The 19,325-nt window shown below is 44.2% G+C and overlaps 4 protein-coding genes and 1 long non-coding RNA gene across 5 annotated transcripts; all 5 read right to left on the bottom strand.

Moving 5' to 3' along the window:
• Positions 1–1,639: 1,639 nt before the first annotated feature.
• On the bottom strand, positions 1,640–2,699 carry LOC129601651 (uncharacterized). Its single transcript, XM_055500510.1, has 2 exons — positions 2,025–2,699; positions 1,640–1,942 (listed from the first exon to the last, which is right to left on the bottom strand). Exons 1-2 carry the CDS (start codon positions 2,697–2,699, stop codon positions 1,772–1,774), a joined length of 846 nt encoding a protein of 281 aa, XP_055356485.1. The 3' UTR covers positions 1,640–1,771.
• Positions 2,700–3,119: 420 nt separating this feature from the next.
• On the bottom strand, positions 3,120–5,369 carry LOC129601644 (uncharacterized). The gene is made up of 3 exons (XR_008692263.1): positions 5,008–5,369; positions 4,823–4,900; positions 3,120–4,016 (listed from the first exon to the last, which is right to left on the bottom strand). It is a non-coding gene; the product is annotated as an uncharacterized LOC129601644 (long non-coding RNA).
• A 654-nt stretch (positions 5,370–6,023) lies between these two features.
• LOC129601639 (protein phosphatase 3 catalytic subunit alpha-like) lies at positions 6,024–8,021 on the bottom strand. The gene is made up of 2 exons (XM_055500502.1): positions 7,766–8,021; positions 6,024–7,663 (listed from the first exon to the last, which is right to left on the bottom strand). Exons 1-2 carry the CDS (start codon positions 7,842–7,844, stop codon positions 6,219–6,221), a joined length of 1,524 nt encoding a protein of 507 aa, XP_055356477.1. The 5' UTR covers positions 7,845–8,021; the 3' UTR covers positions 6,024–6,218.
• Positions 8,022–8,346: 325 nt separating this feature from the next.
• LOC129601642 (uncharacterized) lies at positions 8,347–10,749 on the bottom strand. Its single transcript, XM_055500504.1, has 2 exons — positions 10,521–10,749; positions 8,347–10,390 (listed from the first exon to the last, which is right to left on the bottom strand). The coding sequence occupies exons 1-2, from the start codon at positions 10,576–10,578 to the stop codon at positions 8,718–8,720; spliced, it is 1,731 nt and encodes a 576-aa protein (XP_055356479.1). The 5' UTR covers positions 10,579–10,749; the 3' UTR covers positions 8,347–8,717.
• Positions 10,750–13,787: 3,038 nt separating this feature from the next.
• On the bottom strand, positions 13,788–16,821 carry LOC129601641 (uncharacterized). Its single transcript, XM_055500503.1, has 2 exons — positions 16,547–16,821; positions 13,788–15,795 (listed from the first exon to the last, which is right to left on the bottom strand). The coding sequence occupies exons 1-2, from the start codon at positions 16,653–16,655 to the stop codon at positions 14,075–14,077; spliced, it is 1,830 nt and encodes a 609-aa protein (XP_055356478.1). The 5' UTR covers positions 16,656–16,821; the 3' UTR covers positions 13,788–14,074.
• Positions 16,822–19,325: the final 2,504 nt, after the last annotated feature.

Here is a 19,325-nt window from a genome sequence, read left to right as displayed (position 1 = left end):
CGTAAATATTGCACGTACGGACATCAGCAACAACAAGTATCACCGTTTGCGTAACGCGTAGACTGCACTATTAATTTGTGGATGAATTGAGTGAGCCGCTGTTATACTCTTACGTTTACTATGGGTCGAAACGAAAATAAAACTGAAAGGAAACCTATTCAAAATTTCATCAGCCAGCAAGCATATGGGAATTTCTCAAGGTCACAATTTGACATGGTCTGTGTATGCAATTGGAAGAATAATTTTGATCAAGCGACTGTATTGCTTTTCCATCTGACTGCATCTCTCAAATTAATGAGTTGTATTCTCCGTTCCCAGTGCTCTGCCCACCCGCACGTCAGAGCTTCCAAATAAATTTAATCATCATTTTTCAGGATTCTCCTGCATCATTTCAGTGATGACTGTTTCCTTTTTCGCTGGGTCTCGTGTGCTGTCAGTGGCGTTTTGTATTACCCGACACAGCTCGACGCAGCTCAAAGAGCGCTCATGTCGAAATATTGCAAAATATCCGTCATGAACCCCGACAGCGTACATACGTGTACCCGGTACTGAAAAAACGAAACCGCAGTTAGGAATCTTTGAAATGAAGAATTCCACAGATTTGGTATGATAGAAAATAATGTAGTAGGAAGATAGCCGACAGATGATTTCCGCTGGTCAGGACGTGCATGTGTACCTGTTTACCGAGACAACACCGGCTGCTTAATGGCCGAAGCAAAAGACAAAAAAAATATACAGACGCCCGGGACTACCATGCCCTCATGGTCAGCTGCAAGAAAAGCCGTTGAAGTATCCCTACGTATAAATGTCTAAGCGCTATTTGAAAGCGCAACTGTCTTTTGGCGGCTTTGAAAGAAACTGTCTAACACAAGGTATCTGTACAATCTGTACACAAGCTATCTGTACAATCTGTACACAAGGTAGGTTTCTGTACACAAGGTAGCTTGCTGTCTAACAGACAGCAACCGCCAAGATGTTGTCACCTTGACACGATGGAAGAGCGGCAAAGCCACTAGAATAGACTATTCTAGTAGCTGTGACTCCTGTGAGAAAGGGCGAAATGTTGGCCTGCGACAACAGAATGGCCATATCGCACATCGTAGCAACGCAACACGCGCGGGAGGGCCCCGCAAAGCAAGGGGGAAAAATACCGAGATATCTCCCAAGACTACCTATTCAGCGCTCTGGACTTCGAGACAGTCGGACCACCAGAACCGGGAGCAACCGGCATGATAACATTGGTGGGAGAGAAGATCCATCCGGAAACGGGCGAAAAGCGGGCCACATAATTTCTGCGCTAGCGGATCAGCATCTAAATGACTAAATCCGACGAAGCAATGCGGCATCTAACCTGGGAACGGCGCCGATAGGGGCAAATTTAGGTAAAATGTTCTCTGTGATTAACCGTGTGGGTCAAGGGACACTGAGTAATTACTAATTAGTGATGTTTTCTTAAGGCTGCGTAAGAAATGTACTAGTACTTTATAAATTAAAGCATGCGTGCAGATTATAAAGCGGGCCCAGTATCCAGACTCTAGACTTCACACTCGCTGATTGGAAAACTATATCTATTGGCTACGTCGTTACAAAGGTACAAACATCAATAAAAAAAATTGGATAGCTATATAAAAATGACCCAACACTACAAAGGAAGAAGTGAATACAGCGAAATACACTGATCCAACCGGAAAACACACTCATAAATGATACCAAATGATATAAAATCATTTCAAAAGACTGCCACTTAATGCATTGCTCAGGATACCGACTGTCACGCAAATTTCCAGCCTTTCCCGGTAGGCAGTGCTAGCTGCTTGAGGAAATACATGGTAATACGCGACAGTTTCGCCAATTGTACATCTCCCAGGCCGTCGACGCACCACTTTCTCCCCCGGTAATATGCAGAGGGACGCGGATCACTGGAGTGTGTGGCACACAACGTCTGCCAACGTAAAATTATCACACATGTATTGATCCTCGTAGACGTTAGAAAGGAAGATAAAAACTCTGGCAGACAATCTTACCTTGCAGACGGCAACTGGGCGCAGGTCATCGTCACGCAAACCGAACACAGCAGTGACCCACCGGCCCAGCTCGTGTAGCTCTGCATCAGACGGCACCGCCAACGCCGTCTCACATGCCGTCCACACTGAGCATCCGAAATCCTCATTTATCATCAAGCGTACCACCGGTAACTCCATTGTCAGAACGGGGCCCCGTCTCCGTCTGTCGGGCGTGTCGAAGGGACAGAGCCATTTGATTCTACAATCTACCAAGTGGAGTGTTTTACAAGGCAGACCGCGGCCTATCCATATGAAGTCCTCCAGACGACAGTATCCACGGATCGGACAATAGGTGTGCTGACGCCCAGCGTCACTGTTATGCAGGACGCAGGCTACTGGGTTAAAATCGTCGGTTGAGCTGGTAATCAGGAAGTTCAGCTGCAAGCCGACTAGATGCAGTGTCGTCAGGTGTACCCCTGCTCGCTGCTGCGCTAGGTAATGGATCATGTCCAGCACTTTCAGCACATCCTCCGTTTTCATCTGCCGCTCGGGATCCGTCAGAATGACATGGCGGGTGCTGGTGCGGAGGCACTTGTACACAGCCGTCGACGAGAGAAAGTAACACTGTTTCTTGGCATTCCAATTGCACTGAGGATAATCATAGAATGTCCAAGTTAGGACATTAAGTGGTTCCATAGGAATGAACCCATAGGCTAGGACACGAGTGGTTCACCAGGTTCTGAACCAATGGAACCAGATAAACCTATGGCACCACATGGAACCACCGTGAAACTACAAGTGAACCAAGTATACTCCTACATGCCGACACGCTGTCACACTACCGCTTTACCCCTTGAACCAGGTGAACCTATGGAACCACATGGAACCTCCGTGGAACCACAAGTGAACCAAGTACGCTCAAACTTGCTCACACGATGTCACACTACCGCTCTACTCTTTGAACCAGATGAACCTATAGCAAATGGAACCACCGTGAAACCGCATGTGTGCCACGGGCAGCTCACATACTGAGAAGCCATAGAATGTGAGAAGCTGTACAAGACGATCACCGTCTATGATCAGGAAAATTTTCCTAACGTTATTTTTTTGCAGTATTTAGGTTTTTATCAATGAAATAACAAAGCGATGACATAAAAAGACAAAATAAAGACAAAAGACAAAAAGGCATATAAAGTCATAAGGAGCATAAAAAAAACATTGGAAAATCATAAACAGAAAGTAACGAAGACTAGACCCACAAATGTTGAAGGCCAAACAAGTGGTGGCCGTATTGAGTGCTAGCCACAGTGACTATTAAGCGAAATGAACAGCGTCGGTGCTGATCGCATATGATTCAAATTTAACTCGGCCGAAATGATCGGACGCGATTGCAAAATCGGTTTGCTGGCTTAGACACGACGCTTAAAAATAATATTAAATCCTTGGGGAAAAATGTGAGCACAATTATGAAGCACAAAGACTGTCCACTATCGTTTGACACAAAACAACTACCGCATAGTGGGACTGAATTCGGTGAAGCTTCAATCCAGTGGCATCTCGTTGTCAAGATCGGCAGAAAATAGTTTTGCCAAGTATTTGTTCCGCCGTTTGATGAGCCTGTGCAGGAAAAAGAGTTGACGATACTTGGACATCTTTAACAGCGCGAATTTATAGCGCCCAATCCAAGCGTTTGTTTGCTCGCAAGCTTGAGTGTTGGCTGATTTGAGAGTTGGGTGGGTTTCCTTAATGCGAACCGGATTATATAAGGTATGACACTCATGACCAACGTGGTTGTCTAGGTGGAACTTGTCAATAACTTTTCCTACGGCGCTCCACATTGTATCGTAAGGTTTGGCTAACGGAAGCGGCCGCTTAGTTGCTTTCAGAGAATCCAGTTTGCACATATTGTCGTATGCAATAAACATTGATCCCCATTTCTCTTGTGGATAAGTTTTCAGAGTGTGGTATAGCCATGCCGCGACAATTAGGAACACCTGTGAGACCGATTCTGACCTGCAAAGTGAATTTTTGTTCTGTGATGATCGTGTAAACCATTGATGTTTGTGTCACCGTTACGTTTAATATGTTCTGTAGTAACTCAGGCAATATCTCTTACTTATACAGTGGAGAAAAGGCATCGATATGGCCACAGGCGCGTATGATGAACAAGTACCCCCGTGATCGATGCGGATGAGATTTAAAACTGCCTGTGTCTTTGTAGCATGGTGACAGCAAAGCTTCGCTTTCAACGGCTTCTTCTATAACACTGGCAGATTCGGTGGTGTTGCTGACGACAGCATCTTCCTCAGATGCAGTGTCGGTGTTCTCACTTTCAGGCAAAGTTATCTTAGGTTTCTTAGGTTACGCTGTTTTCTATTTATACTCGTACTATTTGAGACGGTATTTTCAAGCGTTTGCAACTGCAATGTTAGAAAGCGTTTGCAACTGCAAACGCTTTCTAATATTGCAAAACTGGTTGAAATATAATGGCAACCCGCAACTGTAAGTCTGTAACTAAAAATTTCAATTCTCGCAGGTTCTTGCAACTTGCAAGCTTGGTTAGTGTTTAACGCAATACCCCCTTTTCTTTTTTGAATTCCCCTTTTAAAAAAAAGTATCAAAAAAGTTGCATAAGTTTTCAAGATAAACACGATATCTCCAAAGGGTGTTCAGAAAAAGTTCAGCAAATTACATACCTCACTTTCTCACTTATCCGATGCGAAGTGAAGTTTATTGTCCTTGAAACGGAGCTATTGTCTCAGTTGACTTAGTTTCCAGAAAATGTACGGCGATTCACGATGAAACTCGCTTAGGCTTACCTATATTATGGTGCGCCAGATGCGGTATCGTAACTTGGTCCCTTAATTACTCTGGGATGCAACGCTTTCGGCCTTTTGCTACAAGGTGAGATCGAAATATGAACAATGAGCAGCTGTAAATAATCAATCAAATAAAATCATCATCAATCAAATAGTCAATCTGATTCTTCGGGTGAAAAACTGACTTCCACCAGCAGTCCAGGAAGAGAGCACTCAGCACGTAGTGGTATTCCAGAGAAACTTCGTGACGCCAGCCCAAATAAAAATTCAGGTACTCTCCTGAAGTGCAGCAATATAACGTGCTCCACCGCGACGTGCAGTATTTTCACTGCTCGTTGTTGGATTGCAAATTGGAAAGCAACAACAACAACAACAAAACAGCAACTTTCTTTGTCTAAACTCCGAATGTAAAACGCACTAGTTCTTTGGAAAAGTCTGTGAAGAAGAGAGAAAACTGAGGACTGCCGAAACCGTACCAGAGTTGTAGAAACCCAGATAAACATTCGAGCTAGACCGCTAGAAGTAGAAGAGAATTGGCTGAAAAAACAAACAAAATCGCAAATCTTTCACCATGGCAACCGCTCCGATGTAAGCAAGGATGTTGACGTCAAACGGTAGCCGGCAGTGGCCCGGCACCCAGTAGGTACGGTAACAGCCCGTTTCACACCAGGCCCCACACCAAAGTAAGTGCTTGGGAATGCACAAAATTATTGACAAAATCACGACAAAATGGAAGCTGCAAAACCAGTTGGCTATCGGGCAGAGGGAAAATCAATGAGATTATAAGGAAGGGGGGGGTGATTCTGCGATTGGCTTGTTTGTATTGCTAGACGCAGTGCTCAATGAGTCATAGTGGAGACAGTGTCACTTTTGACGAATCGGAAGTTTTCCGAGTAACCTTTAATTTGTTCGCACCGGTTTGGTGAAGCGGTTTTCATATACCAAGGTAGGCAGTTCGTAGTTCCATGTGCGAACGGGACTGACATCGGCCAGTCTACCCGAGCCGTATTTCTTACTGCTGCCGTCACCCGGCTGGAGTTTTACGTTTTGGCTAAACATGGTGCTTATGTACCGCGGTTGATTTAACCGTATGTACTGCCCTATCGCCACACTCCAGTTGAAGCTACTCGTATATCATCAACCGAGGACTCCGTAAAAAAAACAATAAAAATGTCATGGTTCGTATTCATTTAGACGGTGAACCAGTTTGGGCTTGTTTTTCCAACTAACAGTGGAAAGGGCACCTGTTCAAGCATACTGTAATTCCTTTCAGCAACAAATCGATTAAAATTTAGAATGGTGACATCACTGACAAATAAAGCAGACAACAAACAATGTTATTAAAAAATGTGTTTCTCGGGGGAAGACGTTCAAGAACAGTTCAAAACTCAACAGTTCAATCTTCCTCATCGCTATCGTCACCAATCGAAAAGTGTGCTACACTTTGACTGGACCGAATTACTGGTGCGTCTCCGCGTGCATCACCGCTGGTTGTCTTGCCAAGGTGCCGTAAATCAGTCGGCAATGACGTTGCTTTAACAAGCAGACTTTTTGTTTCTGTGGAAACGGTCGTATCGTCTATAACATCAATTTTGTCAAAGAGAGCATCATTCTCCGGGGAAGGGAAATAATCGAGAGTCAAGAAGTCCTTATACGGTTGACACTGTTCGATCCCTTTACAGTGCTCCACGAACTTCTCCACCGCGCGCACTTTCAACGTAAACACGCGCTTACTCCGCTCTACCGCTCGGCGCCGGCGACTGTCTTTCTCGCTCTCGGCCAGTTCTTCCTCCGTGCAAATACTCAATACAACCAAGATGATCTCCCGCACTTTTCTGACAATGTACGGATATGACCACGTAAACGCGTCCGCAAAGTTGGGCAGCCAGAATGGATGCTCTACACTGTTAAATTGTCGAATGTGGATTTTCCCGTCGGCGTAGTTCAGCACCGCGGCTTTGTTCTTGAACGCATCCATGTAATTCGGCGCGGAAAAGATGGAAATGAGAACTGGATAACTATCGGCTTGTTTGCTCTTATAGATTTTAAACCCGGCACTCTGTGCTTCGTGACCACGGATAATTCCCAGTAATTTATTCCTCCGCAAAAACTCCTCCACGGCGTAATAACTGTAATAATATGAACATCCACGCGCTGTATTATGTAGGTAAAAGTACGGAGTTAGCTCATTCCCGAATTCTTGAACTGGGTCTGACCAGAGGATATCGCACATGAGACCGGCACTGCTGGTCTCCTTAAACCGTGGGAGTTTATTCAGATCCGCGATGGTGTGGAGCTCCGGTGAAAGACCGGCATGAATGCACAGAAACTGCTGATTGATGATCGCTGCCAGTGGTAGTGTGTCGAAGGCATCCATACAAGCGTCATACACGGTTTTGGAGTATTTAACCAGACATTCATGCCTGAATGTGAAATACTCGGTGAGATGCCGACTTTCATGGTTGCCGCGTAAGAGAAAGTATTTGGTGGGAAAGGAGATCTTTAGTGCGAAGAGGTACAGGATGCACTCGATCCCGAAGCTGCCACGATCGACGTAGTCGCCGAGGAATAAGAAGTGGGGTCCACCAGTGCGGAGAATCGTGAGGAGGTCGTAAAATTGGCCATGGATGTCGCCGGCGACGGTAATGTTGGAAGGGAGGACGAGAACGTTGGGTTCGGTACGGAAGATCTCAGACGCGTCATGGAGTATCCGAAGAGCCAAAGTTTCGTCTAATCGGTCTTCCGTAAAAAAGTGGGCTTTAATTAATTCGGGGTTCGGGATATCCGAGACGCCGTATACTTCCGGAATTGTTAGTCTTTTTCCCGTTGGACGACCACTTTCTATACTTCGAAGTACATGTAAATGCATGCATTTCGTTAGAGCTTTCTGGTAGATTAAAACATTTCTTACTCAAAGACTTCAGTCTAGCGCATAACGCTTACCGTTCGCTAGCAGTGGAGAAGTGCTAAAATGCGTAATTTTGATGACTGGTCTGTTCGTAGTGCTGGGATTGTCGCCCATGGTAAACACCTGCTCTAACGCAGTATTTGTGAAATTACAAACGCATCGTTCTTCCGGAATTGCCAGAAGAGATTTTTTGTGCTACACCGACATAAGACAGGCACGTTGGCAGCAGTTTGTTTACATGCTGCTACTTTGCCGCCGCTGCGGGCATCAAGTTAAAGATTCCGCTTGTCTGCGATATCGTTAGCGATAACTGCGCCTGTATACATGTGCGGTACGAACGTATACCGGTGTGCGCTTGAGAATTTTATAAGACAACACTTGCACTGTTTCCAGGTCTTTTAATCATGGTTCGTAGACTTCGGACTATTCAAAACATCCTATCTGCACTTCACGTGTATGTACTCGACTATGCAGTCTGTACTATCTGTATGTATGTATATGCAGTCAGTCTGTATGTATGTATGTGTAGCAGCCGTATGTATAGAATCTGTAGATGCGAGAAATTTCATAGCTTGCGGCATTTCCGTTTCTTTTATCTCGCGAGAAGCCGATCGCAAGATTGTAATGCAATACATGTACAGGTACTGGCACAAAGCTGTAATTAATTAATGCGCAGCCATTAAAACGTTGATAAAATAATTTGACACTAACTGCTTTTTAAAATAAAGGCTATGGACACTCGCTTTAACTATGAAAGCACGATTGATAGAGCAGCTGGAAAGGAACAGATAAAACGTCGAACAACCAGCAGAAAAAGCAATTAGCAAGTTAGTTAAAAGTCGTCGGCGACTGTGTCTGTATTAAATACGCTGACTAAAACAACAAGTAACTGTCATACAAACACGAAAAACGATCACTGTAATATAAAAAAAAACAGAATTTGGTACCTTAAGCAATTGTCACTAGGGTAAGTATCCGTATCTTTAACTAGCAAGCTCGTATTATAAACCTTGTCGTCAAAAATGGCGGCAAATTGTTATGTGCCTGACCGCCTCCCGTCGTCGTGGTGTTCATTCGTTTTCCTCCACTGCCGTCAACATCTCTGTCCGTAATGATGCCAGACTTCAGTTTGTTATCCCCATACACGTAATTGTACCCCGAGTCCGGCCATGATCGAATTTCGTGGCTGTGCGACGGTATCTCGTTAATGGTAAGGACATGCTCTGCCTCACCGCCCCTTTGCCCCACATAGCTGTAATTACCCTTCTGACTGATTCCCATTGGAAAGCGTTCTAGCAGATCCGGTGTATTAACACGCGGAAACAACGCAGTCGCCAAAAGTGGATACGTTCCGTTATCGAAAGGCGCCCCATCGCAAAGCAACCAGCACGGCGGTAGGGAAGCGTCGCAATGGTACGCTATAATGCTGCCGATAGGTGTGGTATTTTCCAAAGCTGTGGATAAATTATATAGCTGCCGCGCTACGTCATCAACGGTCGATTTTAAACGCTCAATATCCATTACAGTTGATTCACGGTTTCCGGAAAATGGCACATTGACGGCCGATGAGAGATCCCCGGCTTTTGAACTACTCCACACTTTTATTTGCCCTATGGCGCCGTCCGAATTTAGCGCGGTAAGGTTAATACAATGCAGCGTCATCGGGCGGATAATGAATCTATCACCGTTCCAAAGGATAAAAGCTTTCGAATCTTTTAGCTGCGAACGAATACCGCTCCAGTCCATCGACGAAGTGCTCTCCAGGGCAGTGGAATTATTGCCCGATTGAAAGTACGCTTTGATCCAGTTATTACCGTTACCTAAAGATTCGTTAAGATTTTTTATCATTTCGTCAGGACGGATGCTGCCGACCGGCCAGAAGACGCCTTTCCAGCTCTGTTCCGTGAATTCGGTAGTCGACCTGACGTTGGGCTTTAAAAGCCGGACTACGCTGTTCGTAGCTTTGTACAATTCGTTCTCGCTGACAAAGTCTTCATCGGGTATGGCTTCCTCCAAAAGAGTATCGAGGGCTTCCCGCGCCAGCCGCCGCAGATCGGTATACTGCAGACATACAACCGGCATTCGGTAGAATTTCTGCTGGATTGCCCGGAATGTATCCGATGACTGAAGAGCTGCAGCCTTGATCGAAATATTCCGCTTAGTATCCACCGGTTTCTTCAGCGCGAAGGTCAGTTCTAAGCCGAACAGAAGCTGATCTTGAGAATTCTCCACGGCATTTTGAACGCTGGTGCATTCAGGATCGGTTGCGCAGAGAATGCGCACCAGTACGAAAGCCGGTTGATGCGGAATGGGCGTCCATTGATTCATGACTTTTATCGGTAGGGTGTTCTCTATTACGTCCACGCGCATACTGTGAAATGGGATAATGCGAACGTTTGACGGACTCAACTGACGGCCCTGCTGGGAAAGTTGTGATTGGATGTGTTCTCCGTAGTAAATATCCCATAATTTAACTGAAAAGGCTACATAGCTTTGCAGCTCGTTATGGACGATATATGTTGAGTTGGGTACAAACAAGCCAGCGGGTGCGTAGTAGTAAGACCCATTAGCCGCCAAGTCACCGGTGTCTTTATATATTCGTACCTGGAAATTTTTGTATGGGACGTTGATGAAGGCGGAAGACAGGTCGACAGAGGCAGCTGCAAAAAAAAAGTATGGCTCTTATATTTTACGGCCACTATATAGCCAAACGGCGCAGCATTATATATGACAAAGGTACTGAAACTTTCAACTTATGGACGGTAGTGCCTCATATTGCCTTTTACGTACCACAGTGCTGCGGTGCAATCTGAAGACACCACAGCAATCCTAACACAGCTCTAAACATGCTGTCCGGTGTTTGCTGGATGGAATTCCTCTTTGTGTCTTAGCTGCACCGCCAAGGTTTCGGTTGGTGGCTTCTCGCTGCATTAATGGAATTCAAGATGTAGATGTCCGTACTCGCGTATACCGGCCAGATTTTTTTGAAACCCTTTCTTTCCTGTAACTAAACTTCCTTAATATAAAATGCTGCAGTTTGTGTTTAATTGCTGGAGGCTGACACTTCCGCTTCAGGTTGTTCACCAAGGTGTAATGAATTTTTGGAAGAAAAATTATTGCGTTTCTGCAGTGTCTCCGGGGGAAACTAAATCTACAAATCATCATTTTTTGTTTTTCAGCCAATAGGAAACGTGACTATGATGAGTGGAAAACCGGTGCTTACTGTGAGCGTAATAATTATTCTTTATTTTGACGGCAGTAAGGTATACCGTAATATTGCATCGCAAAGGGGCCAACTGTTATCACCGACTGATTTTTCGTGCAGCGGTTTCAGAAACATATTATTATTATTAACCCGCGCCACGATTATTTTCTGTCTAAAAAGTTTGTCTTTAATGTTAAGACCTTTAATAAGTATCACAGTGCTAGTACAAAACTGAGTACCAAAGCAGAATATAATTTATAATAAAAACACTTCTTCGATGCTATCCTGTTCGGGGATTGTACCCATCACGCATATCGCGTTTCCCCGTTGCATTTGAATAAATAGCCGCTGCCTAAAACACTCTTTTGCGCGTTTTTGGCCGGTAGCAGTTGCAATTCCGTTTCCTATCTTCTGGACGAGCGTTTTAGTTCCATTTCCCAGGGTCCGTAGATTTCAAATGCTGCTGCCATGAAATTGTACCTTGGTTGCAGCCAGCCGTGTTTTGTCAGCTTTCCTCGCTCCGCGTGCTCGGCCGCAGCCCCGACGTTCACCAGGGTCCGATCAATATACGAAGCCGCTAGTGTGTCTACGCAAGTCACGTCGATAGCCAGTGGCTTTCCGCGCTCCCAGGGTACGAGCGTGATCACGTCCGGCCTTTTGCGATCTTTCACAGAGAGACCTTTTGGTTCCATTCTGGCTGGGAAACCTGCGGTTTTCAGGCCGCGGGTGAACTCTCCGCTGAGGCCATCATGTCTTGGCAATCTGCCGGCTGACCGTTTACAACGGAGCCCGTGCCGCCCCAGATCATCCACTAGTCCACCGCAAACGCACACGTGAGGAGTGACGATTGGAGCTCCCAAGCGTAGCGCTATGCTTATGCGAAAAGTGTTGTTTTCCAGCAAATTTCCGAGACATGCTGCGGGTAACGCATGAATCCATACACCAGATTCGGGGACAGATACCGCCTTTAGGTGAGCGATTTCCTCCTTTGTGGCCCGCAATTCGGTTAGCCTTGCATAAGTGTTCAGCGTTGTCTTTAATAGGCGATAGCTATTGCATAGCGTAAGACGCAATCGCGGGTACACTACTTAGCAGTCAAAATACTTCACGAGATCATCTCGTCGAGATGTTAGAGATTTTGATTGCTTTTTCAGGTTTTGATTCTGACTCTAAAATGTTAACACGAGTATGGTTGGTTCTCAAATAAGTGTAACGTCTTACGCTACTCGTTAAAATATTTTTCAAAAATTTATTTTGAATTCCCTTTTGACAAAAATAAGGGAAAAACGTAGAAACACACCTTAAAAGCAGTACTGTACAGATAACTTTATGAGATGCTTGAGCCGCAGTAGACTGCCAATCAATCAATAAACAGAGTTTGATAAAAAAAAAGAAGAGTACAATATTCAGAAACCTATATCTTGTAGTGTACATAAAAATATTATTATTTTCTAACTCATTAATGCGTGTTGAATTTTTAGCTCTTTTCAGGTGCCTCGTATTGGGTAAAAACGGCATTTATTTCTTGTATACGAGTACATGATAGATTCTGACAATATCTGAAAGATTCCAGCGCATGGGTACCTCTATCAATGAACATCACATTAAATTTTATTACATTTTACTGCTGTATTTACATCTCCTGTACAGCGTTCACGATTATGTAATAATGCATACACAATGCATACCTAGAACAGTATTAGTATACTGTACAGCACTTCTAAAACTTTAAAGAAATATGAATTTCGCAAAAGTATTCCGGCTTATTTGGAACAGAGGCTATTTCCCATGAAGGTATTAAATGAGATTATTGGGTATTCCTTCCAAAACTTCGGCTCCTCGCTTGTAGCGCCAGTTGTTACCATAACCATAGCCATAACCACTTGGGCCATAACGGCGTCGGTACTTTCCATAATCGCTATATCCACCACTATGATGCCCAGGATCCGCAGCCGTCAAATCAACCCAGACCGCTAAGCAAGAAAAACATATAAGGCTTCAAAGGTCACAAATCTCAAGCTCATATTCAATCTATTTTTCCATAAAGCTGTCAATAAATTTTCGTAACATTTCACGCCACTACGCCGCATAATCTAATAACCACCACCTGACTTACCAGCCGCCAAAATCACCAACAATCCAAAAAACACACTGGTGAACTTCATTATGGATCTGCTAATCGAAATTACAAAAAAAAACAAGCAGTTAACGGTTTCACGCAGTTAATCTTTAACAGAGTTATTGGAATTTTATTTTACCACACCGCGATATGCTGGAAATGCGGGTTATCCTAGTTATTTATACTTGTATTGGAAACACGCAATTGATGTTTTCGCACTATCATCTATCATGCATAATCTTGGGGAAACACGCGCCCTGCCCAGACACTTCAGATTTAGCGGTAAATCCTACTTGTTTGCTACATTTTTCACGGAAAAAATTTATAGTACTTGAAGTTTTGGCCAAGATTCCATGAGCACCAAGTTTAGCATGTAGGATTCTTCTTTACATTTCCGGTGAAAAATAAAGTTTGCCAAAAATACTTACCTAAGCACTCCCTCCTAGCTGCACACCACATGATAATGACCGGACGTTTCTCAGTAGTCTGTATGAGTGTAATATCAACAGTTTAGCGTAAAAATTTCGAGTGTTTGTACACAAATTGTATCGTAACAACTGCAGTCACGCACACAGGATGTATCCGGAAAACTTTGGTGCATATTGCATAAAGTCGTGTACATATTGTCAACAAGGAGTACTTACTGTATTGTAAAGAAAGAATTATACGAGTATTATGCGCATCTGTTTTCTGTTAGTGGTAAGTAATAAACTGGCACATGCGTATTGATTTATTACGATTGCCCATTAATTTATTATAACTTTTAACATTAGGCTCATAAGACACGCTCGAAGTACAAAAGACACCGCAAATCAAAAACGTATTTTGCATTAGGTTTACAGAAACGCACGTCATTAATTTAATTCATTATTAATATTAAAATTACCATGAAATGGTAATAACGTAGCACATTATCCGAAACTGATAGCAGACGTTTGGATTATTATCATATTATCGGTTAATAACCGATCCCATACAGAGGTACAATTAAACATAATATTAAACACTTCCTTCCTTCCTTTAGCATGCGCGAATCATATAGCGAACAGTCACATACGGCGGCAGGTTGTTATGCGATTGACCTTTTCCCGAGGAAAGGCTGGTCACTTCTTTCTCGCCATAGTAGCGATTGCCGTTGTCGATGGACGATGGGGTCAATTTATTTATTAGCTCGTTTACATTATTATAACTGGATACGGACCACGCTGGGATGGTGTGATTGTGTACCGGCATTTCGTCCACCGTCAAGACATGGCTTCTCTCGCCGCCGGCCACTCCCACTACCCGTTCAACGGGACCGTTGTAATGATTAACGCCCATTAGGAATTTTCCCCGCAAACTCGGTGTAGTTGTTCGTCCTAGCACTGTCGCCAAAAGCGGGTACGTTACGTTGCTGAACTCCGCGCCGTTACACTCCAGCCAACACTCCGGCACGATGGTGTCACGATGATACGCTACAACTGTACCAACCGGCACTAGCGACGATAAAGTTTGAGATATGTTAAGCAGTTGTTCAGATGTCTGATTCAGGCTGCGCTTCATCCGGTGGAGCTCGACACTCAGCTGATCGCGGTTGTCGCTATCTTTGTTAATAGCCGACGAAAGGTCAGCACGTTTTTGACTGCTCCACACCGTGATCGAGCCGAGGTTCTTGTTTCCGCGGATGGCGCTTATGTTAATACAATGTAACGTCATCGGTTTAATGACGAATTTATCGCCGTTCCAGTGCACGCTGCCGCCAGCTTCCTTCAGCTGATTGCGCACGGCACTCCAGTCCATCATAGGCTGTTCGCCCTGGAGCGGCTTAATGCCTTCTAACGCGGTGAAGTTACTACCGATCTGGAAAAAGGCTTTCATCCATTTATTCCCGTTGCCCAGCAGCTCGTTCAGGCTCTTGATCTTTTCGTCCGGACGGATCGCGCCAATAGGCCAGTACACATTCTTCCACTGCTCCTCCGTGAAATCCGTCGTCAACGTCACATTAGGCTTGATAATTCGTAGAAAATTCTTGACAGCTGTGAATAGCTGGCTTTCGCCGACGAATTCATCATCGGGAACGGATTTTTCCAGGAGATGATCCAGGGCTTCCCGCAGAAGCCGACGTAGATCCGGTAACTGCATACAGATGGTTTGCGCCTCAGAAAACCGGTGCTCGATGGAACGGAAAATCTCCGAGGCCTCGAACATTGTCGCGGTGAGAGTGATCTCGCGTTTGGTGCGATTGGGCTTCTTTAACGCAAACGACGCTTCCAGACCAAAGAGCAGCTGATCCCGGGGATTTTCCACTGCGTTCTTAATCATATTACACTCATTTTCCGTTGAGCAGATAATCCGTCCAAGAACAGTCGACGGTTGGTGCGAAATGGGAATCCATTGGTTCATGACCTTTACCGGCAGTGTACTGTCGATTAGTTCCAAGCGCATACTGTGGAAGGGAATGATGCGAGGATTCAGAGAACTGGACAACAGACCTAGCTTCCATAATTCTGTCTCAATGTAGTCTTGATAATCAGCATCCCAGAGTTGCAACGAGAAGACCAGGTAGTTCTGATGGTTATTGTACACGATATACGTGGAGTTGGGGATAAACGTGCAGGCTGGGGCGTAATAGTAGGTCACGTTGGGCGAACCATTAGATTCCCTGTAAATTCTGGCTTGGAAGTTTTTATATGGGATGCTCAGGAAGGCGGAACGACGTTCCAAAATGGCAGAAAGTGAATCGACTTCTTCCACAGTTGGCACTATTTCGAAAAATTAAGGCAGTTTTGAGTTGGGCAGGATGAAGTAATCATTCAGTTCAGAAGCTTTCGCATACAGAGACATATCTAAACAATCACTCTGCTACATTTAATTTAATTTATTTGAAAAAAAAATACTGGAAAATTGTAACTAGATTATACCGCATTTCTGATTTGAATTATAATTATCGTATTTTTTGTTGTACTCCGCAACAGCCAGCGCACACATCCGTGCGCTTGCTCAGGTTAATTCCAATGAAAATGAATAAAATTAAACATTGAAAAACATCCAAAATCGTAAATATGAGTTAATTACATTCTAACCCGGCAGGACGGGTTTCGGACATCTTATTGCTAACCCGGTTTGCAGCTGTTTTGCAGAAATAATAAAGTTATCTGTCAAGCGACCATTAGCGTTTCGGGTGCAGCATGGGATTATGATTAAGAAGTTACGAGTGTGGAATATTTTAAACACACCTAAACGGGGAAATTCTGGAATAAAGTAGTATTCGCCCCGCTGGGAGATACTAGCTTTGGAAATACTTTGAAAGGTTCTAAAATTTTTAAAACTGTTCATATTCCAAATAAAAAGAAAAACAAATTCCAGAATGAAGAGGTTGCATGCGAAGCACATATGTAATGCAGAAAATAACAAACTTAATCCGAAGTTGACAAAACCGCGTATATGATTATATCAGCTGACCTTTTTACCAACAACAGCTGCAGTGTTTTAATTCAAGTCTTCAAGACCTACCGAACTGTATGGATGGCATTTGCAGCATTGGCATACCGTCAAAGCATACAACCCCTTGTGGGGGCATCATCATCCAGCATAGCAACCCTCCTAATACGAATCTCAGCATTTTACTTAACGGAAATCGGTGATCAAAACTGAAACGTTGACCGTGATAATTCTGTCCCGTCGCAGCGTAGACCAAACTTGCAATAATTTACCACCGTGCAAACTAATCCAAATCACACCGCAAAACGAAACGCTCCTTTCAAATTGCTGCTGTGTTGCTGGTTGTAACGTACTCCTACGAAGTTGCTTAGAAACCGGCAGCTACCGACTCTTGATAAAAGAGACTAGGGAGCCATGTTGAATTTCTAGCCGCTACGCGGTGATTGGATTGAGCTCACTAATAATCTCTCGTCAGCATCATGATTTCTGATTTACAGGGTCGGTCACGAATTTATCTTGCCTTCTCATAACTAAGCATCCAGTTATTTCGTGCGCATCCTCGTCTCGCTTGACGACTGACTGTAAAGATAGTGATTCTTGTTGTTCATCAGCCGTTTCTATGCTGATGTGTAGTGTGTACATATTTACGACGCAAACACTAAGGTGGTGCTATCTAGGAAGACTATCGAAGAAGAAAGCCGTTAACTATTACAGTGTTATAACAGTAGATAAGAGAGATTAATCAGGAGCGCGCGACATCTCCCCGACATGATCCAGAGCGACCGATTTAGTGCGGCGCGTCAAATTTAATTGTCAGACAGCGCAAGATTGTGTTTCTTGTCTTTAGTATAGTACCGAGTCACCGACTACAGTTATAATGTGTTTTAGTTTCCTCTTGCTCTCTTTATATCTGTACAAACCGAAATAATTTACTCTTTTCACTGTAATTTTGAACGATTTTGGTAAACACATGCTCTTTAAACGTCGAGAGCACTTTTGTTGCAAACTTTCGCGTTCAGTACAAATTATACCTAATCAGCAATGCTGTACATCATATAAAAGTATGGCATGGAACTTCTTAGCTGGACCGGCTGGCGTGTACTGTGTAGTCTGTACTACCCTAGTTAAAACGTAGCTTTCAAATATAGATATTCGCGCTTGATATGCAGTTGGAAATAGCAGGATAAATGCAGTTTGCGCAAAAGATACTGCGGCCCTGAATATCGTGGGACACGCTAATTAAAAGATAATTGCATTGAAAAGTGCAGATGGCATCAGACCGCTGCAAGGCGAACAACCAATGATGGACTGGCGTGCCGTGCGCAGTGCAGATTCGGAAGATGCCGGTTATGTTATACATTCCTGCCCAGGCCGCGAGTATCCTTCGTGTTTTCGCTTGTACCTCGGGTTTTTTGGACTATTGTGGATTTACTACGCACCTTTTATGATGATTAAATTGTACCTATCATGAAATGTATCCGTGTTTGCATGTGCATGCACTATTTGTACTACCAAAGCTATTCCTTATCAAAAATACTGATATAGTCATATCTACGAATATTAATTTTATAATGCAGATATCTATATATGATATATGTACATGAGATCATAGAAACGCTCTTTCGACTTTATATCCTAATTTGGAAGCAATAATCCCTGGTTGTAACCGTTAAAATTATGAATCGATATTGTATTCACATTACACATTAAAATTGTAGCACACTAATGTTAAGGGAATTTGGCTTGTACCGTAAATTTTTCCAGTAAAATGATAATATTATATGAGCCGGTAATAGTAAGTACATATATCTCACATATGCTAAATCATTAAATTTAAACGAAAAATACAAGCTCTATCTGTACACAAATAATTCCCTTCATTTAGCACGCGCGAATCAGATAGCGAACGGTCAAAAACGGGGGCAAGTTATTGTGAGCCTGACCTCCTCCCACCGACAGACTGGTGACATCTTTCTGGCCACTGTATTGGCTGTCATCGCCGACTGACGAGGGGGCCAGTTTATTGGCTGACCCGTCCTCATAATATTGCGCTTCTTGAGACCACGCCGGAATGGTGTGACTGTGCACCGGCATTTCGTCCGCTGTCAAGACATGACTCTTCTCACCGCCGGCCACTCCAGTCAGCTGTACTAATGGATCACTCGAATTGATACCGATGGGAAATTTCCCTTGCAAATCCGGTGTGATGGTTCGCTGCAATACAGCCGCCAGAAGCGGGTATTCCCCGTTACTGAACTCCGCGCCGTTACACTCCAACCAGCAGTCAGGGACGTTGTAATCGCGATGATACGCTACTATTGTGCCCACAGGTACTAACGTCGAAACGGTGTGAGCTATCTGAGATAAATGTTCAGACGTCTGGTTCAAGCTGCGCTTCATCCGGTGGAGGTCGTCACCCAGCTGGTCTCGGTTAACGTTGTCAATATCTTTGTTTATAGCCGACGAAAGGTCAGCATGGTTTGGACTGCTCCACACCGTGATCGAACCGAGGTTCTCGTTCCCGCGGATGGCGCTCATGTTGATACAGTGCAGTGTCATCGGTTTAATGACAAACTTATCGCCGTTCCAGTGCACGCTGCCGCCAGCTTCCTTCAGCTGATTGCGCACGGCACTCCAGTCCATCATTGGTTGTTCGCCTTGCAGCGGTCTGATGCCATCTATCGCAGTGAAATTACTGCCGATCTGGAAAAAGGCTTTCATCCACTTATTTCCGTTGCCCATTAGCTCGTTTAGGCTCTTGATCTTCTCGTCTGGACGGATCGCGCCGATAGGCCAGTACACATTCTTCCACTGTTCCTCCGTGAAATCTGTGGTCGTAATTACACTCGGT

The sequence above is a fragment of the Paramacrobiotus metropolitanus genome, unplaced genomic scaffold, assembly GCF_019649055.1.
Source record: "Paramacrobiotus metropolitanus isolate TYO unplaced genomic scaffold, Prichtersi_v1.0 Parri_scaffold0000260, whole genome shotgun sequence".
Classification (NCBI taxonomy): Eukaryota; Metazoa; Tardigrada; class Eutardigrada; order Parachela; family Macrobiotidae; genus Paramacrobiotus; species Paramacrobiotus metropolitanus.
This window is presented reverse-complemented; position numbering and strand designations above follow the sequence as displayed.

What these genes read in the sequence shown, in the direction of transcription:
- LOC129601641 (XM_055500503.1), bottom strand. Translation starts at nt 16,655, where the DNA reads ATGCTGAGATTCGTATTAGGAGGGTTGCTATGCTGGATGATGATGCCC. An exon ending in AATGCCATCCATACAGTTCG is followed by an intron (nt 15,796 to 16,546) that starts GTAGGTCTTGAA and finishes TTTTCGAAATAG; the next exon opens with TGCCAACTGTGGAAGAAGTC.
- LOC129601639 (XM_055500502.1), bottom strand. Translation starts at nt 7,844, where the DNA reads ATGGGCGACAATCCCAGCACTACGAACAGACCAGTCATCAAAATTACG. An exon ending in TTCTCCACTGCTAGCGAACG is followed by an intron (nt 7,664 to 7,765) that starts GTAAGCGTTATG and finishes TTCGAAGTATAG; the next exon opens with AAAGTGGTCGTCCAACGGGA.
- LOC129601651 (XM_055500510.1), bottom strand. Translation starts at nt 2,699, where the DNA reads ATGGAACCACTTAATGTCCTAACTTGGACATTCTATGATTATCCTCAG. An exon ending in GCCCAGTTGCCGTCTGCAAG is followed by an intron (nt 1,943 to 2,024) that starts GTAAGATTGTCT and finishes TTACGTTGGCAG; the next exon opens with ACGTTGTGTGCCACACACTC.
- LOC129601642 (XM_055500504.1), bottom strand. Translation starts at nt 10,578, where the DNA reads ATGTTTAGAGCTGTGTTAGGATTGCTGTGGTGTCTTCAGATTGCACCG. An exon ending in GATTGCACCGCAGCACTGTG is followed by an intron (nt 10,391 to 10,520) that starts GTACGTAAAAGG and finishes TTTTTTTTGCAG; the next exon opens with CTGCCTCTGTCGACCTGTCT.